This window comes from Psammomys obesus, unplaced genomic scaffold (assembly GCF_907164565.1).
Source record: "Psammomys obesus unplaced genomic scaffold, mPsaObe1.curated_primary_1811, whole genome shotgun sequence".
NCBI lineage: Eukaryota > Metazoa > Chordata > Mammalia > Rodentia > Muridae > Psammomys > Psammomys obesus.
This window is the reverse complement of record NW_026596101.1, coordinates 13334475-13361776: the sequence shown is the minus strand read 5'-3', so window position 1 is coordinate 13361776 and position 27302 is coordinate 13334475. Positions and strand designations below refer to the sequence as shown.

General features: G+C 42.3%; 1 protein-coding gene across 2 annotated transcripts in view; it reads right to left on the bottom strand.

Annotated features, from left to right (window-relative positions):
• Shq1 (SHQ1, H/ACA ribonucleoprotein assembly factor) overlaps positions 1 to 26730 on the bottom strand; it is a 98085-nt gene extending 71355 nt beyond the window's left edge. Inside the window, exons 1-6 of one of the 2 annotated variants that reach the window (XM_055628660.1) lie at positions 26691 to 26730; positions 25155 to 25219; positions 20480 to 20602; positions 19625 to 19785; positions 10224 to 10336; positions 389 to 516 (exon numbers count right to left, since the gene is read on the bottom strand). In XM_055628660.1, the coding sequence (XP_055484635.1) occupies positions 389 to 516; positions 10224 to 10336; positions 19625 to 19785; positions 20480 to 20543 (466 nt within the window). In that variant the 5' untranslated portion in view covers positions 20544 to 20602; positions 25155 to 25219; positions 26691 to 26730. Of the gene's footprint in view, positions 1 to 388; positions 517 to 10223; positions 10337 to 19624; positions 19786 to 20479; positions 20603 to 25154; positions 25220 to 26261; positions 26478 to 26690 lie in introns of those variants that run through there. The other variant, XM_055628659.1, reaches the window with a different exon arrangement.
• Positions 26731 to 27302: the final 572 nt, after the last annotated feature.

Here is a 27302-nt window from a genome sequence, read left to right as displayed (position 1 = left end):
CTGGGTCTCCCTTCCTCAGACCCGTGTGTCCTCAGCAGAGAGGCTCACTTATACCTCTCAAGCAACTATAGATGTTGAATGTGTCAATATCCTAGATTTACTAAAAATAAATAATTAAGAACTTAAGAGGTTTTCACTAGTATAAGGTAAGAATTACTTCGTAAGAATTTCCCATACAAGCTAAATAACTTAGTGTGGAATTCTATGGTGCCTTACAGTTCAAATTTCCCAGCAGAGAAGAGTAAACATGAGGCAGAAGTGGGTCCAAAAATCCCATTTTCACAACGAAAGACAATGAAAATCATATGCCACACAACATGAAAGGCAGTGGTCTGGCACAATGACAAGAATTTTAACATCATAAATGATGTAATTCTGAGTTTCTTACCTAATGCAGCATCAGCTCCTTGCTCTTGGCTCTTTCCCAAAGAGGCCATCATTTCTGCGTGTACATCATTCCACCATGGATTGTACTTCAAAATCTGCTCGACCGCCTCATCTTCAAAGAAGTCAGCTCTGCTCAAAAACAAATGGGCTTGTTACATCAGATTACACTGGTTCTTATTCTTTCTTTCTCTTTCTTTCTTATAATCTTCATTTATCACATTTGCACAGAAATAGATTACATCAATTTAATATAATCTGAGAGAAGACTCAGTATTGTGCTGACTCTCTTTACGGTTACTAATCCCATAAGGCAAAAGGAACCATATCACTAAAGGAACATTAGTCATTTCTGATCTTTTACACAGACGGGTTCTCCAACACTGAGGTCTCATCCTACCTCAGTGGAGATGAAGTGAATCCGAACACTGACTGCACTAACTGATGCTGGGTTTGTGAGTAGCACAGATTTGAGTAATGTTATGGTAAAGGAAAGATCTTTCAGACCCAGTAGCAAAAAAGCAAACAGATGAGCAGGTACTTCAGAACACTACATTTCCATGCAGGACACAAAAAGGCTGAGAACGCACACATACATTCATACTTATACACTCTCACACTGAAACACACAGTTCAGTATGAATTCTTTCTACTAAAATGCTAGTTAGTTTATTTGACTATGCTAACCTTAACGGTTTCTTGATTTAAAATTATTGTAAAAGATGAAAACAACCTTTGTAGAAACCAGAAAACTCCATTCTTTGGGGGTTTTCTGTACTTTCTCAGTTTTAACAAGAAGGATAAAAGGTACATTCAAAATACACCTCTAACTCTTTCTAGTGGACACATTCAGAAATAACGTGATCTTGGCTTCGAATTTGAAGATTAGTATTCTTGGGGACAGTACACCAAAAGTCTAACTTCTTCTGAGGTTTCCATGTGTTTTTCAGTTGAGAGAAACTCAAGGACTCAGTTGCTTTGATAAACACTAATGGTTTAATGACCTCCCACACTTTATTTTTCATCTAAGAAACTGTGATCTTTTTAAAACCAGAAAGACTGCAGATGCCCGCAGAGCTGCTAGTATGCTGCAGGAACCACATCAAGGATTCTGCATTCATGATTCCCTCCACTCCTCCCCACATCACCACCTAAGAAAGATCCTACTAAAACTCTCACTTAACATGGGTGGAAGCTAAGGCCCAGAAGTGATATATCTTGGCCAACATTTAAAAAAACAAAACAGTAAGAAGGCTGGTCAGATGGCTCAGCAGATATATATGTCTGGCCCCAAACCTAAGTATCTGGGTTTAATTGCAGTACTCATATGGCAGAAGAAAAGAACTGACTCCCACAAGTTGTCCTGACTTCCAGATGCATGCTGTGACATGTACAAACCCTACACACCTACATACAGACAAAAAAAATAAGTAAATAAAATTTAATTTAAAAATCGCAAAGCCAGTCATAGCAGTGCATACCATCCAAGCACTTGGGAGCCAGAGGCAGATGAGTTCAAGGCTGGCCTGGTCTACACAGTGAGTTACTGGACAGCAAAATCTATGTAGAGAGACCCTGTTTAAAAAAAACTAATAAAAGTAAACATTTAAGAAACAAACAAAGAAAAGCAGTAAAGTCAGCTAGATGTGAAACATTACAAGTCCTACTCCAGAATCAAATTCCTTACTGAGCACAAGCATTTGAGCTGCAGAATTGGCTCAGTGGTTAAAACACACTCACTGCTTTTGCAGAGAATCAACGTCTGATTGCCAGCCCAATGGTGGCTCGCAAGCATGTATAAATCTATGAGATCCAACACCTTCTGACCTCTGTATACACCAGAAATGTATGCAGTATACATACATGAATACATGTGGTCGAAATAGTCATAAGGATAAAGTTAAATAAAACTTTAAAATTAAAAGTGAAACACAGTTTTTATATACTAGGAAATAAAATACATATTGGACAAAACTGAGTAGCTATATTCTTGAAGCAAAAATTGTCAGTATCCATTTCTGTCAGGTGCACAGGCATACAGGGCTAGGACAAAGCAGCAGCTCACTGAATTAGCCCTGCAGACCTGTTTTCTTATGAAGTGCCCTCTCCTCCTTAGGGAACAGAGACACTTGTTCTGAACAAAGGCTCTGCTATGGATTCACCCACCTATCAGAATGAGCTTATCCTAAGAAATGAGTCTCAAAAAAGTAAGCTGTAAGAGTAAATGTGTTATCCCCTTAAATAACTGACGCGTTAGAAAAAGTTATGGGGTTCACAAGCCCTCCTTGCCGGGTAGGTATAGCCCTTGCCTCCCCTCAAAGAAGCCTTTCTTTGTAGCAGATGGAGAGCATCACAGAAAATCACACCTGGCCAAGATACAGAGAACAATCAATGGTGGGGTGCCTATCCCCAAGGACACAATTATACCTAATAGTCAGGAACATGCTAAAGAGAAAGTAGAATGATTAAGAGTCTGTTGCGATTTGTGTCTCATAGAAATGGCAGGAAGCTACATTCATGACAATATAACAATATGGCTGCCTAAACAAGACCTAGACAATGACAACACTAAGAAACACACTAAAGTGAAAAAGGCAAATCTCAAGGGGTCCCACCCCTAGACAAGGAACTACAGGCAATTAATGACTCCTGGGAAAGGGAAAATTAGTCTTCCCCAGGGATGAGTTCCCTAATTGGCGATCCAATATAAAATGATCAGCCCTAAAATCACATACATAAAAGCAACACTAGACAAACTCAACAGGCTGTGAGCGTGTGTGTGCGCACGCGCATGTGTTTATGTACATAACAATAATAATCGAAGAAAAAAGAAAAAGAGGTCATAAATTGAGAGAGTAAGAGTAGGGGTATAGATGTTAAGAGAGAAAAGGCAAGGGAAGGGGTAGAGGAAGAAAAGGAAAGGAGGTAATGATATAATTATATTTTAGTTAAATTTTTTAAAATTACCAAGAAAAAATGTAATGACTTTGTGTCATAGTCTAACTTCCATGTTAGGCACTAGGTTTCCTCTGGTCACTGGACACAGACTACCCCTGGCCCTCGTGTAATATACAGTTCCACCAGAGACTCAAGTATGGCCGAAGGCTGTGACACAGCACCATAAAATCCTAAGGCAACACAAAACTGACGTGACATTCGAGGACCTTGAAAGAAATACTATTCAACCAGCAGCTGAAAGACAATTAAGAATTCACATGAAGAGGGTTGAGAGTTGCTGGGAAGATGGCTCCACGGTTAACAACAGGCACTGCCTGTACAAAGGACCTGACTTTGGTTCTCAGGCTCCACACTACACTGTTCACAACCAGCTAGATGGAACTCCAGCTCTCAGGATCCGGCTCCCTCCTCTGGCCTCCGCAGGTACTGCATTCCTCTGCATATTCCACACATCACATAGATGCATAATTTAAGCTGGAAAATAAAATCTTAAAAATAAGAGGCTTAGGAGAGAGTAGCCTCAGTTCAAAGAATAGCAAAACTAAAAAACAAGACCCACATTGAAGAAACAATTGCGAAGATAAATTAAAAATAAGATACTGGTAACAGCAGCCTGCTAGGCACATCTGACCCACGGCCTACAGGCTGCTTACACCCCAGACTAGCAATCAATCCAACCAAAAACAATGTAATGTAAATATACTTTATATACATATACATATAAATACACACACATGTGCATGCACACACACATACACACACGCCCCTCAATTGCCTGATTCTTGACTATGAACTTTGTAGATGACAAGATCAAGATAAAAGATTGGACACACCTGAAAGCCATACTAGAATTACCCTGAGGTCACTGAACAAAAGGCCACGCATCTTAGAGGATCGCTCCTAAACTGTGTCAGAATAGGATGGTGGCAGAGAAGAGGGAGCAAAGTAGGTTGATCTGACCTATAGTTAGAAGACAGCATCCTCAAGAAGTAGCAGCTCAGGAACTGTGAGCATTAATGGCCAGGACTATGGCTCAACAACAGGGTCATCGGTGCCCTCCACAGAGACAATGCTATAGGAGATGGAAAGACATGAGGAGAGGGAGAATAGTTTCTGCGTAAGACAGGTTAAGTTTGGTGTATCCAGTGACACAGCTATCCAAAGAGCAACTGGACACACAAATCTGATACTCAAGAGGCAAAGTCATAAGCGACCAAGGAAGAGGGGAAAATCATGCAGGAAGAACTGGTCCTGTGAGAGACTAGCACAGGAAAGCACTGAGGACAGACGCACAGGGCAAGAAACAACATGGAGAGGGGACTCATAACAGAAAAAGCAAAATAGCTTGGTAGAATGGCACCCCAACCATTTCCACTCCATCCTTCTGCTCAAAATAAAACTCTCCAAAATGATGAACTAATTTTTTAATATGAATTCTCAGATAACATTCCAATAATCTAACCTGTGATTGGGTTATTCTCTGTCTTCCATTTTTGTAGTGTACTGGAGATTGAATCTCATGTTTCACACATGTTGGGCAAGTGTTCTATCACTAAGCTACATCCCTAGCCTGCTTTTTATTTTTCTTTCTGAGACAATCTCACTAAGTTGCCTAGGCTGGCTTTGAACTCATGCAATAGCTTAGGCTGGCCTTGAACTTGTGATCTTCTCTAAACCTTAAACTTGCATCTTCATTGCCCTCACTAGCCTCCAGCATACCTAGGACTGTAAGCCTGCACCATCAGGCCCAGTTAATGGCTCATTCTTTACACTGTCTATGAATTAAAAGTTACAGGAACATGATTTGTGACTAGCCACCTGCTTTCCACAACCAATTATTTTCATGTTTTTAAAAGCTACTGCATTCACTGAATGTTCTCCACACACATAGCAACAGGACCAACAACCTGCCATGAGGGCTCCACAATTTAACCAGAACCATGGACACACTACAGAGGTTTAGAACACCACATAGTAAAGGGAGAGAGAGAAATGCTACAAAGTGAAGCACTAAGGAGGGCATCCCTACCCAGCCAAAGGTGGAAGGTCTGTGGAAGTGATGTCTGAGCACAGCCTCAAAGGTCAGCTATTCTTGAAATGAGACAGAGAAGAAAAAGCTAGAAAGCGCCAGCACGTGTGACAGAGCACATGAGAAGCAGAGGAAATGCAAGTGTCCGCTGCTGCCGCAGAATAGGGCATGAGCAAGGAGGGGCAAAAGTGAACTGCCAGAGGCAGCACAGAGAACACGTGTTGTCTCCAAGCACGGGTGGAGGCAGCTTTCACTTGAGAGCATCAGCCAGCATGCTGCTGGCCTCACAGCTGATGGGCCTGATGAAGTCCACACTGAAGGCTGTGAGGCCGCTTACATGGCTACAAGAAGTGTAAGAAGTGGGCCAGAGATACCTGAAATCACAGAGGTAAGTGGCACAGCTTTAGGACTGACTGACTGTGGGACAAAGAAGCCAAAGACAAACCGTAGCTTGCTTGCTTTCTCTCTCTTCTTTCTCTTTCTTTCTTTCCTTTCCTTCTTTCTTTCTCCTTCCTTCCTTCCTTCCTTCCTTCCTTCCTTCCTTCCTTCCTTCCTTCCTTCCTTCCTTCCTTCCTTCCTTCCTTCCTTCCTTCCTTCTTTTTTTAATTTTTTTTTCAAGACAGGGTCAGAACTACAGAACTACAGCCATGTAGCTCTGGCTGTCCTGGAACTCACTAGATAGACCAGGCTGGCCTTAAACTCAAAGAGATTCACCTGCCTCTGCCTCCCAAGTGCTAGCATTCAAGACATGTGCCAACCCATTCTAACCCAAGTGACAGTAGAGAAAATGAGGGCACTGGGCCATCTGAACATGTTGAAGCAGAGAAGTCACTAGGAGGCCCAGCCACTCTGTAAACCCTGAAATTGCTTCTTCATAGTCCTCCACCAGATATGCCACCTGCTTCCCCTGCTGGAATGAAAGTGACATGAGTGTGGATCTGTCACATTCACACGCTGGTCTTAAAATCTTCAGGATGGCAAAGAGGAAACTCAAACAAAAGAACAAGACTGATGTTTTATCAAATACTTCTTCCTATGCTTGGAGTTTTAAACAGAAAGCCATCCCTTCCAACCTCCCAAATCCTAGCTACAATCTAATTACAAAAAAAAAAAGAGAAAGAGATCCATGTATCAACCTCTTTAACAAACTCCTAATAATGAAAATCTACCACAACTTAAAATAGAATTCCAAAAAAGGCTTGATCATTTTTGTTTTTTTACTATCTCACAGATGTTTAAAATGTTGATTAAATCCTCCTGTTCTCACCAAAGAAATTTTATAAATTGGTTGTGATATATATTTTCCCCCAAGAATAAAAAACAAATGTAGGAAGAAAGAAAAGCGATTATCCTTAGGAAAAGAAATAAAACAACTTAGACATACATAAAGGTGAAAGATTACTATGGAATATTTCAAGATGCTGTCTACAGATTTTAGTGTAAAAATAACATACAAACCAGCAAATGACTCACAGGTAAAAGCACTAGGAGAGAGGACCATAACCTGAAAAAGTCATCTTATTTCCACACATGATGACATGGTACACAGCTTCACTCACACACACAAGTGATAATATAGAAACAATATTTTAGATTTCTAAAATGATATCCAAAAGAAACGAATGGACCAATAATAAGGACCAATGAGATTTACAGATCAGCATGTACAGTACTTCCTCAGGCTGTAAGACATACTAAAAGAATCAAACCACATCAGATCCCAAATTTACAACAGATTTCAAAACGGTCATAAACCCAAAGCAGCTAGATTTTACTTTGAAATGCATCAATTCCCCTTTATAGGCAGTTGGTTTTGCTCTGTCCTTTTAGGATAAAATCACGTTTGTTTTCTTCAAGTCCTTTCAAAAGGACATCACCACCCCTCTGAGAACCATTCCTCAAGAAATGGCATGAACATTCCATGCAGACTCTTAAAGGGCAGTGGGCAGAGGCACTTGCCAAGCCTGACAACTTCAGTCCAATCCCTGGAGCCCACAGGGAGGGAGATTCAAGCCCTGGAAGTCGCTCTCTGATCTTCACATGAGTTATGACACCTGTACACGCTCTCTCCCTCCCTCCCTCTCCACCTCTCAACTAATTAACGACTTTAGTTTAAAATGTTTTAAATAAAATAAGAAGTACACAGAGATGGAGGGAAACAGGGGCTGCTTAGACTATCTTGCTGCCAACTACAAATTTCAATATCCTCATCCTCTCAGGTCTGTGAGGCCAGAAAGCTGTGCAACCCGGGACACAGTCCCGAACAAGAGCAAAGTCGAGATGCGTGCAAACCCTGAAAATCCCAACCTGAGACCAACAGGAATAGGACTGCCTCCTCCACGTTTTGGGCCTTCACATCCTGGTGCAAGGTGGAGCAAGTAAGCCTTTATGAGCCCCGCCTCTGCTACCCTTGAGGTAGTCACGTTGCCTGGTGGCCAGGTTTCAGGTTAAACTTCCTCTCTCCGTATAGGAACAAATCCAGCTAGTAGCTGGAATTCTTCTTCACGAAAATGAAGCATCTCCAGCACCTTGGCCTCAGCCAATAATGTACATTCAGTCCTAAAAACCCACTCCCCAAGGTTTATACAGGCCTTATTCACGCCCAATAAGAGAGCTGTTTCACTGAAAACTGTCTACAGAGAAGGTTTTCTCCTACACTCATGCCTACTGAGATCATGACTAACCCATCCGCCCCAGCTCCACTCCCTACAGTCCAGTGTCCGGTGTCTGGAAACCCCAAGAGGAAAAGCAGACCCAGGCGACACAGGTCATAAACGTTCTGGACAGTTCTTCTAATTAAGCTCCCTCCCACTTGAAATTTCAGCCTTGGAAAGCTCATTCTGTTTTCATACTGGCTGAGAAATTTGCTGACAATGAAATTTCTACTTTAAATATTCAGCATGATTCTAAATGGGTTTCTTCAAATTACTCTTCAGTGGACCTTTAAAACCACCATTGAAGAGATAAAAGTAATTAGAAATGGCAGTCTAAATGGAGCTGAATCTCTCAGATGTCCTCCACAGTGCAACACAGCCCACTCTTCCCTGGCTTCCCTTAGGATGTTCAACAGTTCAGCCATTCATCCCCACACATCACTCATTCCATTTGCACATCACAAGACTCACTTCTGCTATTCCAATTAGTGTCCCACTGGGTCACAGGAGAGAGAGTGTTAATCACAAGAGCAATGGCAGTTAAAATGGAATAGTGTACATAAAAAGGAAATGCAGAGTGGAAAGTGGAGCTTCTTTTCAAGTCCTACCCAACCCATTTAACAGTGGTACAACCTTGAACAAGTCCCTTCACCTCTTTCCCTCCTTAGAAATGTGCCTAAGGGTGGGGGAGGGGGGACCTGATAAGCTGAAAACACTGTATACGGAAAGTGTGATTATGGCTATATTGGTAACACCTTGAAATCACTGGCCCAAAGCCTGGGAAAAAAATAATAAATGAGGGCTACATCAACATATGAATTATACCCATTCTCCACATACCCTCAAAGAGCCAGGTATTCAGAGGCCCAGTGAAAATGCAAAAAAAAAGTGCTGCTGTCTTGGCCAGTAAGAGACAGCACATCTCTGCTTTATTAAGTTGCTTACCCAAATATAGTTCTGATTACAGCAAAGGATACAACCGATGCAGGTGGGGAATACATAACAATTGTGAGTAGGTTCTACTGATCCTCTACCACAAAGGATAACTATCTACTCACTGCAACTGGTGGCAGACAAAAGTTCTAGGAAGGTCCTGGACTAGCAAGAAATACAGCATGTGTAGATCTGGATTCTTATGGAAATCAAGATATATTCACTTATATACACATATAACCACAACAGAAGTTCTACTTGAAAGAAGTACAAACAAATACTCTTCTGAGATTTTAAGCCTAGTGAGGAAGACACTAAAGCAGTGGTTCTCAACCTTCCTAATGCTGAGAGCATTTAATACAGTTCCTCCTGTTGTGGTATCCCTCAACCATAACATTATTTTCATTGCTACTTTATAACTGTAATTTTGTTACTGTTATGGATTGTAATATAAGTAATCTGATATGTAGCATACCTGATATGCAACCCCCAAAGGGATTGTGACTCACAGGATTTATTAAGAGTTCCCCATTGCTGAGCTGGGCGTGGTATCGAATGCCTATAATCCCAACACTCAGGGAGGCAGAGGCAGGTGGTCCGATGCCAGCCTGGTCAGCAAAGGGAGTCCAGGACAGCCAAGGCTACACAGAGAAACCCTGTCTCGAAAAAACAAAACAAAGAGTTCTCCATTGCTAGTATAAACTAAGTCGTGCATTTACAAAGGCCACATAAGTAAATCCATTACAGGCTAGGTGAAATGTCAATTAGGGTTAGTGCCTTCACTAATTCCAAGATCTAAAACATATGTCTAGTACATTGAGGGGCCTGGGAGATGGCTCACTCAGTAGAATGCCTGCCATGCAAACACGAGGACTTGAGTTCAGATCCCCAGCAACTACCCAGAAAGCCAGGCATGGCAGTTATGTCTGTAGCCCAGTACAGGGAAAATGGAGATAGGCAAAGTCTTCAGGCTCACTGGCAGCCTGGGCATCTGGCAGCTGGGCAGCCAGCCTAGCCGAGTGGGTGAGCTCTGGATTTAGTGAAAGACCCTTTCCAGGGAAATAAAGCAAGGAGTGATTGCAGAAGTCACCCACTGTGGAGGACTGGCCTCCACATGTACATGCAAACTTAACTATACAAACAAATACACATATACATATATCTATACTCAAAGATTCTGAAAAAAATTTACTATAAAGTAACTTATTTAATTAATAACTTATTGATTATTTAATTATTTAACTGTCACAAAAGTTCATACTCACAGATAATGATCTGGATCAAATTTAGCCAGCTCAGCAGCAAGGCGTTTCTGCCTTCGTTCAGTTGCAGGAGTGAAATCTGGATCCTTAATATCAATAACCTCATTCAGCTCATCCTGAAAACACCAGAACAAGAATGAACACTAGCTCCAAGTTTTAACATTTAAAAAACAGAAGGAAAGGAGGCGGACCAGCAGAGAGGGAAGAATATACCTGATCACTAACATGTGAGACCACTTGTAATGTATAAACTCAGATCTAACAAACATTTAAGATAGGTGAGGTGGAGCATGCCTTTGCTCCTAGTACTTGGGAAGCAGAGGTTGGTAGATCTCTCTGAGTTCAAGGCCTATCTGTTCTACACAGCAAGTTCTAAGGCAGCCTACACAGTGAGACCTTGTCTCAAAATAAAGCAAACAAACAAAAAACACAATCAAGCAAACAAATAAAAAAACCACAAATGTTTCAATCTACTCTTCAGTGGACTCTGCTCGAAATTTTCACATAAATCATTTCATTTAACCCATAAAATAAACTGACTGGTATATATTAAGGCTATTAACGATTAACCCAAAAGGTCATGGGTGCTTGCCACCAAGACTGGCTGTGTTCAATCTCTGGAACCTATACAGTAAAGGTAGAAACAACTCCCAGAAGTCATCATGATTCCACATACATGCTGTTTCAGGAACAGGTACACAGGTACACACACATACATATACATTTATCTTAAAAAAAGTTTTTTTGGGGGGATGCAACCTTGCCAGGCCACAGAGGAAGACAACCCAGCTAGTCCTGATGAGAACTGATAAGCTAGGGTCAGAGAGAAGGGGAAGAGGCCCTCCCCTATCAGTGGACTAGGGGAAGGAGCATAGGGGAGAAGAGGGAGGAAGGGTGGGATTGAGAGGGGCTGAGGGAGGGGGTTACAGCTGGAATACAAAGTGAATAAATTGTAATAAATGATAATAAAAAGAAAAAAACTTTTGACACACACACAAAAAAGAATTGAATAAACCTGAAAAGCATGAAGGAACATTTAATTTTCCATTCATTTCCCTGTTTAGCCCTAGAGATCTGAAAGTTCCTGAAGATGGGAGGGTCTGGGGCTGGAGAGACAGCTTAGAGGTTAAGAGCACTGTCTGCTCTTCCAGAGGTCCTGAGTTCAATTCCCAGCAACGACATGGTGGCTCATAACCACCTATAATGAGATCTGGTATCCTCTTCTGGCCTGAAGGCAAAACATTGCATACATAATAAATAAATCTTAAAAAGAAAGAAAATATAGGAGGATGTGAGTATCAGACATCTACAGAGAGACTTGCCTTTCTTCCTACTGTCTAGCTCAGCTGGTCTCAAAGAAAAATCACAACAGACTATGCAAATGAAGCTCTCTACTTTGTAAATGTGCTTGTCATGCAGGCTTAATGACCTGAGTTTAATTCCTGGAAGCCACATAAATAGATGAAGAAAACAATTCCACGAAGCTGTTTCACACAGGCACACATTAATTAAAAAAAAAAAATTAAAGAGTAATTCTGATGGCTATGACTTTCCATTTGATATTTTAAAAATCTTATCCTAAGAATCACCCTTACTGTTACTGTCTTAACCAAGATGTGCACACATAAACATGAAGCATGTTTCCCAAGCAGAATTCTACAGAACGAACATTCACAGAAATCATGAAGTGATGGAACCTCATACAGTCCAAAATATTCCCAAAACTGTGGCTTTCTTTTCTGTCTACTCCACATCTACTATCCACTCCAGGTCTGAGTCCAGAACTGGATTAAACACAAAGATCTAAGCGGGAAGAAACTAAGCAGTAACTTGGGGAGTGTTGTGCATTCACACTGTGAAGAAGGATTTGTAAATGGAATGGACAGCAGTAAACTGAAACAAACACGTGAAAAAAACAAGAGTAGCAAAGAAGAGTTGTTTTTGAAGTTAGTAGTCATAGGACCTTCAGCGAGCCCCTCCACTTCTTTCCTTGTGTCACAGAAAGAAAGAAGGAAAATTCATATGGGAGCACTTTAAGGCTGACAGATGCAAGACTATGAAAACTACAGTAAGTATGGGAGTCATAAGGGAACAGCCTCCCTACGTAACCAAAATTTCCAAATTTGAAAAAAAAAAAAAAAAAAAAAAGGTCTTGGCCCAGAGAAATGGCTCAGTGGGTAAACTGAGTTCAAGCCCCACAACCCACATAGTGGAGGGAGAGAACTGACACCCAATAGCTGACCTCTGACCTTTACCGGTACACGAAGGCATGCATGCACACAGGCACACGCTCACACAAAATAAACGAATATATGCAATTTTAAATTGAAATAAATTCTTTCTTTCTTACCACAAAGCATGTACGTCTTAACCTTAGTACATTTAAATATAACAAAGGGATCCACTGACCTTTTTGGAAGCCACTAGATCAACTAAAATATTAATATTTTCAAACACAAACATCTGAGGCAACAGCCAGACTAACGGCTGTCCACAAACATAAAATTTACATTCCAAAGTTCCTTTGCAATTTATTTTTTGGAGACTTGGAATGCATTTTCCTACAGAAATCCCATTATAAATAGTAGTTAAGAGTCTCAGGGCAGCCCTCAAGTTTATGCAACTCATAACAAATTGGAACAGAACATTCACGATGCAAAAAGCTTAACAAGCATGCAGCAATGTTTCCATGGGAAACGCTTGCTGTCTCTGGTATTGAATCCACCAGAACGTCTCCTCTCGAGCAGTGAGGCATCAGTGCTCCTGCTCTCTGTCTCCTCACTGACATTAACTCCAGCCACAGGCTAGGGCACAGGTGGGCAATGGCCTCAGGAGGGGACTCAGTCCAATGAATTCCAGGGCTTGCCTTGGTGGAATACTACCATAGAGCCACTTCCTTTCCTTGGACTGCAAATCCACAGAATGATGCCATCCCTCCCTCAGCTCCTCTCACCACATGGCCTTTTCTCCTCCCTGTGTGATTAGAGTGGGCCCACGTACAAAACCCGTATCGATACCATCTTTAATCACAGTTGCCAAGTACTTCTCCATGTGTGATGTAAAATCTTCACAGAACAGGCAGCCACATAGATGCCTTTATGTTTTCCTTTGGGAAAGGGGAAGCACTGGTGCCACAAGCTATTATAAGAATTAAGTGATACAATACAGGGCTAAATATACTTACTTCTTTTCCCCTCTGTCTCTGTTTCATGGCTGTTCCCTGTTATTGACTTCCTACTGAGAAGACAAATCCTCCTTCCACTCAGCTTCCCTATATGCTAACAGCAATTAAAGTATGAGTGTGTACTGGGGGTAAAGGGTGAGGGGTAAGCCGGACAATTAATTATTGCATGAGCACAGACTTAAGGTCATGAATGGGCTATACTCAGTGAGGACTGACAGAAAACTCTGGATTTCAGAGGGTAAGTGGACTCTGCATCGTGAAGCCAGGCTTGCCTTTCAAACTGATGTCAGCCTTTCCCTGTGACCCAAGTCCACTAGAGCCACATACTAGATTCCTTTCCATTTATGGAACATACCCCTCAGTTTCCGTCTCAGCATAACCCGATGTGTGTCACATCCTATAAGAGGCCACCTCTGGACACCCTAGTCTGAACAGTCCCCAGTCTCATATACCACCATCTTCTTCTAGCTGTTACTATCGCCATTAGCTTATTCATCTGCGGTCTACTTGATGACTGTCTGTCTGCCCACAGAATGTTTCATGAGGTGGGGGTCTGGACTGCCTTCTTTTTCACTGCACTCTCAGCATGTGTGCTGGTTAATTCCGTCAGAGGAGGGAACCTCAATAGAGAAAATGCCTCCACAAAACTGGGCTGTAGGCAAGCCTAGAGGGCATTTTCATAATTAGTGACTGAATGGAAGAGGACCTGGCCCTTTGTGGGCGGTGCTATCCCTGGGCTGTGGTCCTGAGTTCTCTTAAAAAAGGAGGCTGAGAAGCCATGAGGAACAAGCCAGTAACACATCTCCATGGCCTCGGCTCCTGACTCCAAGTCCCTACCTTGTTTGAGTTCCTGTCCTGACTTCCTTCAATGATGGACTAAGATGTGGAAGTATAAGACAAATAAACCATTTCCTCCCCAGCTTGCTTTTGGTCACGGTGTTTCATCACAGTAATAGTAACCCTAACTAGGGCAGAGAGCCTGGCAGTCAGAAGGAAATCATTACCGAGTGCGTAGTGCACAGAGGCCGGGGACTGGTCTGGTTGCTGGAATAGAGACCCAGTATTGAGCACACAGACAGTTCCCAATCTCATGGGATGAAATGGAAAAGAAGACAGCAACTCTTTTCAGCCCCGTTGACACTCCCCTCTAGTCTCCTGAATCAAGGCCACCACAGCAATGCAGCAGATAGGGCACACCACAGGACTATTCCCAGTTGGGCAAACTTCTTTTTCTGTACACATGCATACACTGCTAAAACTGGACCCTAGTTAAAAAAAAAAAAAAAAAAAAAAAGCCACAGCAACCTAAAAAGCAAAGGGCCTTCATGAGCTTTGCACATTTACTTGTTCCCCATCCAGCACCATGCTCTGGGGAGGTTCCAACCTTTAGGTGAGGCTTTGCTGCAGAAGTAGGTCACTGGGCCAGGTCTTCTGGGCTTCCTCTCCCTGTCTACTTCCTGTCTTACACAGCCTCCTGGCCCTCTGCGATGTGAGCAGCCTCTGCCACAGGTGCTCATCGCCATGAATGAGTTGCTGTGGCATGCCTTCCCTATCACGATGGACAGAAGACATGAAGCAAAGTCTTTCCTCATGGAAATTACTTCTGTAAGGTTCTGTAATAGGAGCAATGGAAAGCTAATGCACAAAGTTAGACGGGACTCTAATGTAAGACATGGATGGAGGCACTGCTCAGTGGTAGAATACTTTCTTAGCATGCACTTGGTCCTACATTCGCTCCTCAGCACCACAAAAGAAGAAAAAGTCCGAAGCATCAATCAACCAAAGGAAAGGAGGAAAAGAAAGTTCGGCAGGAAGAAAAGTATTCCTTTCTGTTTTAGAATAGCTGTGGTCACTAGTCCCCTCAGCAATCTGAAGATGAACACTGACAGGAAAAGGTCATGGAGGATTTAAGCCAAGCTTGGGTACATTTACATCACAGATCAAACAGGACCCAATCTGGAAAGAGAATGAACTGTATTCACATCTGGACAATGTGTCTCCCAGAGACAAAGGCCTCTGGTCCCTGAAGCAGCCAAAGGAAAGCAAGGGCCAGAAGGCTTGGCATCCTGTAACTGAGGCTGTCCCAGGAGCTGGCGGGGGTGGCGCCCAGAGACTCCAGGATTGTGGCTGCTGGCAGCCACTAGTGCCAACAGCTTGTTGTGCAGCCCTGACTCTGAGCTGCCAGGGCAGTTTTCCAAAGGCACCCTGGTGGCTGGCAGAGATTTCAAAAAAAAAGGAGAGAAAGCGGGTGTGTATGTGTCCATGGAAAGTGGGGAGGAGGGGAGGGGGAGGGGAGTGGTGGGTAGAGGAATCAGGGTTAATGAAAGAGAATTTGCTTCAGCAAAATATTTTCATTATCAGATAAAATACAGAAGTTTGCAAACAAATCTGTTTAAAGGGGAACAGGATTATGTTTTTATAGAGAGTTAAATTATTCATTGAAGACATTATCTGGGTGTGGGGAACACTATTTTTTATTTACTTTTTTTATGAGTACACTGCTTTTATCCTCAGAGAAAATAATACTATTTTTATTTAAAAAGAGTGGAGAAATACCGGCAAAATACTAGGGAATAAATGTTTTGGATGAGTCTTGATACAAAGGCAGAAACTTGAGAAACTAAAATTGTGAGAAAGCATAATACTAGAAAAGCCATTTTAAAAAAATTTATATGAGACAACTGTTCTGAATCCTCCTACTTGTAATAATAACCTCTTCTAGGAGCGTCTATAGCTTCTTCACTAGAAGAAAAAGGGTAACACTGCTAATATTACATGTCACTTTTTAGCCACTTGATGTGACTGTCGCAAACAGAAAAGCTGTCAACACAGAACACTGCAAGTATTAAATTCTGAGACAACATACCGCCCTTACTATCTTCTAAAAGTCTGACTAAGCCTAAATGTTACGGAGAACACCATAACCCTCAAGTCTAATTCATGTAAGAATACTCCGTTTCTTTAAAGCTTTTTATGGGTTTGTCTCCTGGTAAAAAGTGCTCACCCGATAGTAAAGAAGTCACGAGGAAGCAGTATTGTCAGGCTGACTCACACAGTGCTCACAACAGCTCCATGTTAATTCCCTGACTTGGGGGCTTCAGGCTTTGGACTGAAGGTATTCGAGAACACACACTGTTGTATTCACACTGTGTGTTAGAAGGCTGGGGCTGCACACTAGCCAAGCACAGTACTACTTCTACAGTAATAATTCAGACATACACACTAGGTATGTACTTTAAAACAGCTTGAAAAACGTGCTGGGGGCTGTGGAGATGGCTCAGTTGTTAAAGCGCTTGCCATGTGTGGTAGTTTGAATGGCAAATGTCCCCCCAGGCTTACATATGAACTCTTGGTCAACAACTGGTAGCGCTGTCTGGTTAGGTTCTGCACCTTAGGATGTGGAGGTAACTTTGAGAGTGTCCAGCTTCTTCCCACTCCTAGTTCCCTCTCTCTGCTTCCTGTTTGTGAATAAAAATGTAACCACGCAGCCTCCTGTTCCTGCCACCAGGCCATGCCTTCCCCATCATCAAAGACCCTCACTCTAGAACCATGAGTCCAAATAAACGCATTCTTTCCTAAGTTGCCTTTGGTCGTGGTATTTTTTCACAGCAACAGAAGCCATGATAGGCTGAAAACCTGAGTTTGATCCCTGAAACCCATGGTATAAGGAGAAAAATCAATCCAGAAAGTTATCTCCTGTCCTCTGCATACATGCTGTAGCACAAACACACTTACAGCTCACATGCATGGTCATACACATGTACACAAGCACAATGATAATACATTTTAAAATTAAATAATTTAAAACATATTGGGAGAGCCAGCCAATGATGACTCATTCCTGCCATCTAATCACTAAGAATACTGAGACAGGAGGATCACCAAAAGTTCAAGCCAGCCTGATTTACATACTGAGTTCCAGGCCAGCCTGGGCTATAAATAAGAACCTGTTTCCAAAAAATGAAAGAAAAACCAGAACAAAGACCTATGTTGTTTCAGATAAAGTTCTGGTGCCAAATTAAACGCAGTTGTAAACTGGGTGTGCACAGAGCATCTGGGACACCAGTGCTCTGTGCACAGGGTAGCAAGCCTCGACTGCTCACAGGACACAACTGAAACTATAAAACCCTTGGAATCCACTCACTTATGTGGTCTCTTCTTTCTAAATTGAGGGAATGGGGGCTCATTTTTTTTTTTTTTTTTTTTTTAGAAAAGCAATATTCATTCTATTAAAGTTTGAAAAAGGGTTTAGCAAGTTTAGATAACTGGGCTAAATAAACTAAGCATTTCTGACTGAGAAGGAGAAGATGTAATCATAAAGGGATAGACAGGGCATCCTAACTACGGTGGCATCTTATTTTCTAAGCTGAGTGCTTGGTATTTAGGTACCTGATGCCTTAGCCACACTATTCAGAAAGACACAGAGTGCTACCTACATGCATGCTCTGAAATAACCTGTTATTGCAAGAGTCTACATAACTTTTATGTTTCAAAGTACCACTTTTTACAATAAAAGTTAGGTGTAGCGTTATATATCTGTGCTTCTGAGACTTGAGAAGAGGAGGCAAGGGAATGAGGAGTTCAAGGCCAGCTGAAGCTACATAGTGAGTTCCAGTGCAGCCAGGATAAATTAAGATACTGTATCAAAAACCAAAAAGAGTATTCCATGACAATGTTGTTCTAAAAAGCAACATAAATTACTTATATAAGATTTTTCAATAAATACAAAACTTCTGAACGTAAAAGGACCTAGCCTTACCTGAACTATAGACTTCCAGCATCCTCTAAACAAGAAGCCCTTCAAAGTGGCCACACTTAGCACGTGTGGGAAGTGGAGGCAAGAAGATACTGAGTTCAAGGCCAACTACGTGGTAAGACTCTGTCTCCAGACTCCAAAGCAAGGAAGCAAGGCCTCAAAGGAACCTTCCCTAACAGCAATCTGGACAGGATGTTGTGGACATCTGGACACTTTTAACCTGAATGGAGATTCTGGACTTAGCCACTTTGACATTAATTACCCTTCATTCATAGCTCTGGATAGGCCAGCCCTAAATAAAGTGACCACTAACTAGTTCTTGGCCAAATAACAGAGACCCAGTAGCTGCAGTGTCTGCCACAGCTGCCACTGTTCTAAGCACCCCAGAGATGACCAGGAAAACAAGGGACAGGAGCAGAAGGAACACAGGCAGACCATGCTCTGTAGAAAAGTGCCTGAGCTTTTACATGGACATGTTCTACCACGTTATTTGCTGCTAAGTAAACGCCAATTTTGTACTTTTGCAGAAATCTTGAGAGTAATTTCAGTGTTTCATAGGCAGGAATCTTTATAGTGTCCTACACTTTTCAGAATTTTCTCTTAGGTTTGTAGTATCTCATGAAATTTTTCATGATAAATTTACAAAGTAGGTAAGCAAAAATCATTCCCACTTTACCAAGAGAGAGCTAGTTACATGTGGCCAGTGGTCACCACAGCATCACAAACATAAGCAGAGGCACAAGTATGCACAGAATGTCAACACTTGACTTTTTCTTGAGAAACTCAAGGTACATCTTACTATCTAAGCATTGCTCAAGGAAAATCTAAGATCCAAAACACTACAAAATCGGAAGCACTCAAATCAGATTAATTTGGCCTCCACCAAGAATAAGCAGAATACAGTATCTAATATGCACTAAGGACTGAATAATTTTATCAAAACACAGTTTAGGGGAGGCACATACCTACAATCCCAGGAGAGGCTGAAGCAGGGGAATCACAAATTCAAAGACAGCCTGAGATGGGCGTGTGTGTGTGTGTGTGTGTGTGTGTGTGTGTGTGTGTGTGTGTGCGTGCGCGCATGCCCCCAAGTCTAAAATAAGAACAAGCAAAACTAAACAAAAAGCTCATAGGCTCATCCTCATCAGAAAATTCTGCCATGTCCAAGTGAAACAGAAGCTGTACCCCACCCTAGTACTAAATCTTCATTCCTCTGGAGCGTCATACTTCCTTAAGGATGTCCAGAAGCAACAGGAGAGGGGTTCTGTTTGTATTCAGCTAGTGCCATCCCAGATGGGTCTTTCCCTAAGAACAGCATCAGCCTGGACATGGAAGGGACAGACAGCTGTGTGACCCTTATGTACAAGCAGCTCTGTCACCTTCTATAATCATCATTTAAAATGCCCCAGGTAAGCAGAAATGAAGTTGGAACATGCCGTGTGCCAGTCTTCCAAGACAGCATACCTGTAACCGCTGAACCACACCTGCTCGCAGGTTTCCAAATCCATAGTGACACTGTGATTGCAGGGTACTTTCTGAGACCTCTTCATAGGGAGTCTGCTCAATTTCCCAGTCAAAGTCTTCATCCTCATCTTCAGCTCCTTCCTCAGAAACCCCAGAAGCACCTAAATGAGTTAAAGAGTAATTTTTGCTTAAAGTCCTGAGGTGTCTAGGTACAATGAGAGGAACAGGTTGCTACAGAAAAAATGCCTACATTTGTGCACCAAAGGCCCAGACAAGAATATTCAGCTTCATTGCTTGTGATGGCCAAAAAGTGGAACCAGCCAAATTATTCACCAACAGCAGGAGGTATATATAAGCTCACGAAATCATCTACCATACAGTGAGGAAAGTATACGGACTTCTGTTTTAACACAGATACACCTCATAAGAACACTGCGTATAAGAAGCCAGATGGAAAGGAATAATTGTGGGTGCCACTGGTGATCTAGGAAAGAACAGGGTTCACCTGAGAAGGGCATGGGCAGAGTTCCCAGGGCACTGGAAATAAGTAAACAATACAGTTCATGACCTAGCAAAAAATGTTCATATTATGTAACTTTTCAACTATGCATTTGGACAAGACAATGTTTTAACTGTTAAAGAAAAAATGTGACCGGTCTACTGGTCCACTATTGGTTATGCCTTTTAGCTATGACACCAGATAAGCTATTTTCACAGGACACTTGAACTTTTCCTTTTTATTTTCTTTACTTGAACGTTTTTCCTCTGATTTTCTATCCCATATCTCTTCTCCTAGAAACATAAAATAATACATTCCTATTTATCTTCATTTCCTCCCAACTACAGCAAACATACCTATTTCTTCCACAAGCGGTTTGGCCGACCTGGATTTTCTTGGGGCCAGAAGAGCAGTTAACATGTTCAGCCCCTCAAAATATTGGCCAGGAGTTTCCTTGAGCAATCGAATGGTAAAAATTCCTTTAAAAGAGATGGTTTTATACTTAGATTAAAATATTCAAAGACTTCATAATTACATAGAGAAATGCAAGTACAGGAAATATATAATTCTATGAAGAGACGCCCTTGTTCACTATGTAAGTATTGCCGTTCTAAGGGGAAAGACTTCCCAATGCAAGTGTTACGGCTCTTCAGAGAAAGGTATGTTGGCAGTTGGGAGCCAAAGAACACCATAAAGTCACAGGTACAACAAAGCTCAGATAGGAGATTTATTGGGAGGAAGAAAACCCAGGAGGGTGGCAACAGAGAACTGAGCAGAAGACAGGATTTATATAGCGTTTCTTAGAGGCTGGGAACAGAGCTTTCCAGGATGGCCTGAGATTGGAGGGACTGTGATCGTGGGGCAAACTCAGGAATTAGTTAGTGGTATTTTTTGTTTGTTTGTTTGTTTGTTTTTGGGGGGGGGGGCTTTTTCCCCTGTAGGGCAAAGCCTAGCCACTCTACCTCATCACCAGGGGCTGAGAGAGCCACTAACAGCCATTAGGGCAGTCTGAGAGGGTAGGGAGAAACTGACCTTGGGGTTCCTCAGGCAGGGGGCTTGGTTGCTCCTCTACCCTAAGGGGTCAGACCCAGCAGCCAGGGCAGTCAAATAGGTTTCCAGAAGTGGGGCTTCTACTACCCACATCAGGGAACGCCGTCCTGCAGCTTGAATTGGCGTGAACAGCCAACAAACTATACATCTGAAGAGAATGGATACCCAGAGCATGGAAAGAACTCAAAACACAAAACGCTCAGGCTGGGCTGGGACAAGGCTCAGTTGGTGGTGTTTCTCACACAACCATATGGATCTAAGCTTGAATTTCTCTATTCTACATATACAATAAGCTGAATACAATGTCAAATATCTATAATCCCAGCGCTGAAGAAGCGGAACAGGAGAACCCCTGGGGTTTGCTGGCCAAGCGGAAGCAGCAAGCTCCAGGTTCAGTCAAAGACCTTGACTTAAAACTTAGGTAGACTATAATAGAGGAAGACACCCAAAAAGTCAACCCTCTGGTCTACATCCACATGCATGTACACACGCAAATACATACTAGGTACAAACCACATGTACATATACATACACACAAAAGACAACCAACCCAACCAAATGGCAAACCCATGAAAAAAATGTTCAGCGTCCTTAGCCAAAAAGGAAATGCAAAATAAAACTACACTGAGATTCCACCTCAGCTCAGTCAGAGGGTCTCTTACAAAGAAAACACAACAGCAAATGCTGGTAAGGATGCAGAAAAAAGTGAGCCCTTATAACACTGCTAGTGGGAATATAAACTCATCTTATCACCTTAGAAGTCAGTAAGGACACGCCCCGGAATACTAAAAGCACAAATGCCATATGATCTAGCTACCACTCCTAAGTGCGTATCTAAGGAGTCCAACTTGTCATACCACAGAGACACCTGCACATCTCTATTTCCTGCAGCACAGTCACAACAGCCAAGTTTATGGACTCAGTCTAGGTGTCTACCAACCGATAAGGAAAGCACGCACCTACACGATGGACTTTTACTCAGTCATAAAAACAATGATGTCATTTGCAAGAAAATGGATGTAACTGGAGATCATATTAAGCAACATAAGCCAGACTCAGAAGGACAAATACGCTTTGTCTCATTTGTGAAACGGAGTCTTTTTATAGGTGCATAGACAAAGAGATAGATAGATACACAGATAGATAGATGATAGTCACACATATCTCTGTGTGTATGTGTGTGTGTATGAATATGCCCTTGTGTATTAGACATGGAAGCATAGGAAAACTAGGAAAAAAGGGAGAAAAGAAAGAGTTCAGAGTAGTGAATATATGATAAAAAATTTTCATGAAACCTAACACCATCTGCAATGAATACACACCAACAAAACATTTTTAACTATTAAAAAAAAACATAATTCCTCATGGGGTTCCAAGATTTTGCCCTTACAATAGATTTAGTGACAGTAAATCAAGGCAGAAAAAGTTTTAAAAGGGGCTTTTCCCAAGTTGTCACTTCTATCAGAAAGTAATGTGTCCAAACCACAGAATGCTTTAAGTATTACCTAATACCATCTTACCTAGTCAAAATATCAAAACTCAGACAATTTTTAAAATCCAGCAGCCTGAGGAGGCATCAGCACTGACCAACAGTTATTTACAAATATATTTCTGGACCATGGAAGAAATCAGCTTAGCTACCAAAGAATAGATTTGAAACTACACTAAAGCAATTACAGTTTAATAATTTCCTTAAGAACTCAAGAGAGTTTTCTTTCTTTCTTTTTCTTTCTTTCTTTCTTTCTTTCTTTCTTTCTTTCTTTCTTTCTTTGTTTCTTTCTCTCTCTTTCTCTCTCTCTCTCTTCTTTTTTGAGACAGCTTTGCTATGTAGCCCTGGCTGGCCTCAAACTCACATGAAATCAAGTCACTGTCTTAAGCTCCACCAGGAATACTAGGATGTCCTCCCATTTCCAGCCCATTTAAACATTTTACCTCTTTCATCACACTGACATGCAACCCCATATATCAAAAACAACTCAACCCAGACATCCCCACATATACATCTCCTCAACTCTAAGTACTTTACAGTTTTATTTTTTTAAGGTTTATTTTTTGCCAGGTGATGGTGGCACACGCCTTTATCCCAGCACTCAAGAGGCAGAGGCACACATCTCTGAGTTTGAGGCCAGCCTGGTCTACAGAGTGAGTTCCAGGATAGCCAGGGCTACACAGAGAAACTTTGTCTTGAAAACAAACAAACAAATAAAAAAAGGTTTATTTTTTTAAATTATGTGCACATGAGTACAAGTGCCTGTGGAAGCCACAAGAGGGTGTCAGATTCCCTAGAACCTCTGTGTACTGCAAACAAAAACTTTGGTCCTCTGAAAAAGCAATACATGCTACAGGCTCTTAACAGCTGAGCTATCTCTCCAGCCATAAAGTGATTGAGAACTTAATGATGTTTCTTTAGTCTCATTCTTCCTCCTTTACCCTACTTCACTGGTCAATAGTTACTGAATAAATTACATAAGAGAACACAAGCTACTCTTTTTCTATTAAAAAAATTACTACTATGCAAGCATGGGGTGAGAGTGTGCTAAGGCTCATGCATGGCATTCAGAACATAGCTCTGTGGAGTCAGTTTTCTCCTTTACCTTCAAATGGGTTCTGGAAACCAAACTCAGGTTGCCAGGTTTGCTAGACAAGCACCTTTGCCCACTGAGCTACCTTGCTGACCCCCACAGCTACTCTTATTCCAAACGAACAGAGAAAAGACAGTAGCTTATAGAAGAGTGAAATACATGGGTTTTGTGGCTAGCTAAAATCGGAGCTTGTCAATCATGAAAAGAAAAATCCAGTTACTCTTTAAATTTTTCCCATGGATAACTTCTCATCTACCTGTTATTGAAATTCAAGTTTAAAAACTGTATAAGAAAAATCAATTCAAAAGCTTATAAATCATCCTACATTTTAAAAATCAATTATTTCATGTTGATGTTTACTTTTAAACATGTGCTAAAGGTAGAAACAATTCCAGAAATTGGAACTAGAACATTTGATTCAAATTTACTTTAAAGATTATTGCAAAATACTTTAAAAGACTAAGAAAACTGCTCCCTGCCAAAAACCCATAGATAACTGGCACTAAACATTAAAGAAAGAGTTATACACCATATGGCAATTGCTAGACATCTGAAAGTCCCTATGGTATCTTTATAGACTGCTACTACGTGGGTACCATAACATAAGGAATCCATAAAACCCCATCCAAGACTAGGCCTATGGCTCAGCCAGTAAAGCTTTTGTCTCACAGGCAGGAGGGCCTGAGTTTGACTCCCAGAACCCAGATAAAAACATAAAGTGTAATGGTGCATTTTTGTAATCCAAGAGCTGGGGAGGCAGAGACAAGAGTATTGTTAGGGCTCACTGCCCAGCCAGTCTAGCCACAAATGAAACACCCTGTCTCAAAAGCATTCCTCAAGATTGTCCTCTGGCCTCCATTTGCACAGGCACACACACATGAACCCCCCCCCACACACACACACACATACCACTCAACACAACTACATATGCAGTTGTACAATACTGTCCTTGGAATCAAGCTACCACCATCTTCAGCTCTACAGGGCCTGCTCACAAAAGGTCATCACAGAAAGAGCAGGTCTTGGGACCCTCACCTTATTATCCATCCACCACCACCCCCAATGACTGTGTAACACAATTCTGCCCCATGTGGTCTTGGAGGTAAAGGATGGCTACATACCGGCTAGGCTGAAGGGAGAGTTCAATCTATGCAGCCCTGGGGAAGCTACTTTAAGATCTCCTTTGCTCCTGCCCAGAATCCTTACGCACTACTCTGTGAACTAAATAAACTGTGGGAGAATCACATCTAGTTTGTCAGTGGGACCTAGAAGAGGTAGAATGTCCCTCCTAGGGAAAGAATTTTAGCAGCATCTGCATGCATACACACACACACACATAAACACACACACACACACACACACACACACACACACACACATTCAAAATCCCAAACTATACCTTTATCTGCATCGTAGGATCCCTGCTCAGTTCCAGTTTCTACAATCCTTCCAGGAAGTGTTAGTCTGCAGATTTAATAGAAGATAAGTTGCTCAGCAATCACAGTGTATTTTTAGCCATCAAAATGATCAACCATTGGAAATGCAATTTTTCAGTACTTCTTTCACATTTTACAAGCTAAATAACTTAGATCCCTCTTCTACTAAGAAAGTAAAAATCAATGATGACTCATCTTTCCATTTGAATGCTTTATCTACCAATAAAATAGACTGGAAAAGCAAAACTCACAATAAACCTTAGTTATCAAATGCCATTATGTTTGTTCTGTTTTATTTTTTAACTTTACAAATTAAATTTCATCTTAGGTTTATAGGTATAGGAAAAATAGTGTACAGAGAGTACATTACTATACATGATGAGATAGTTATCAGATGAGATATCAGAGATCCACTGAGGAATCTTGGAAATAGCTCCCATAAGTAGGGGTGACCTACTAGATTTTCGACTTGGCATGCTAATTAAGATCTTATGTGGTTCCCCCAGGAGCAATAAAGAAACCAGATTGACTGCAGGGAAAGGATCAGTTGAAAATGGGAGAGCAACTGGTAAGCAAATTTGGAAAAGGGCTCTCAGCGTCCAGCGCACAAGGGGCTAATAGTTCTGCCTAACTCCAAGTATGGCTATCAAAATTAAGATGACGCCCATGTGGTAGCAGCTTGCCTACCACACTGAAGGTGGCCAGTGTCAGCTGCCACTAGTGTTTTGGTTCAACACGGAGAAAAATCTAGACGGGTAAGTGCTCGCAGCCAGGCAGAACTGGCGACCTGAGAACCACAGGAAGCAGAGGGCATGCAGGCGAGAATCACAGAACCGAGCCACGCAGGGAAGTCGCCGCGTAAGGATGGCAGGTGCGAGCATGCTGCGAAAGAACAGCACAAGTCAGGAGGGATCAAGAGCGAGGGTGACAGACACCGGGTGGGTGGCCCCGCGCTCGGTGACGGGATCCACGGGCGCGGCAGGAGGCGATTCCGCCCAGGCAGCAGCGAGAGAGCGGTGTGCCCGCGAGGCGCGGATGAAATCGCGAGCGCGCAGGCAGCGGGAACTCGCCTCAGAAAGTACGGCTTGGCATAGAACTTGAAGTCCACCCCTTCGAAGTAAACGTCAAACTCGGAGATGCGCGCGTGGGGCACGCGGATGGCAATCGTGAGGGACTCGGGGTCCTGGCTCAGCTCGAACGCCGGAGTCAGCATCGTTCCTGCGCGCACCTGAGGCCACCACAGGCCCGCTACGTACACGCCAGGTCCCAACGCGCCAGACCCACGCTGTCGGCTTCAGCGCTTCCGGGACTAGGCGGAAATGGGTGCGGTGGGACCGGAAGTCCCGCCCCGCACCAGTCTCCTTGGAGACAGGACGCTTTGGCTGGCTAGATGAAGTTTTCAAACTTACGGGGGGGTGGGGGGGGGGGGAATGCCATGGAGCCAGGCTTGTTAGGAAATTTCAACTGAGGAAAATTTTTCGAAGAACTGGAACTCTAACCTGGAAATTTTCGGACTAACCGGAACACCAATTCACTTTAGACTCCTTAAGCATCTACGGAGAGGCTTAGAAATTATTTTAATTGCCTTATTTTCTTTTAAAAGTCAACAAAGTGTGTTTGAGTCTCGGTGCGAGTATTTTCCATACAAAGCTCCTCTATACTTTAGACGTCTCTACTGTTATAGGAGGGTAATATTAGTCCTGCTTTCTCAGATGCTATGATGATAGCATGGTATTATCCATTAGGACTGCTGTTCCCTTCAAGTTGTCAGCTCTCAGCAAATAGAAGCAGGTTCTGAAGTAGCCACAGCAAAGTCCCTCCAAGGTTTCCTTCAGTTCTCACCTGTAATGCCAAAACAAACGAACAACAAACACACAAACTGCCCCTAGTCTCCTCTCCTTCCCCCTCCCTCAGCTTCCTCTCCCCTTCTTAATTCCTTCTTTGAATAGTTTTGCCACTAGCAGAGCACAGATTCTCTAATCTAACCCACACCACGAATTCCAAGGAAAAGTGGGCTGAGAGAGGTTAAACAGGATCAGAATCCAGATACCTTGTCAGCGACCACTCTGAAAAATTGTGCTTCCTTTTTATCTCGTTTCATTTTTCCCTTT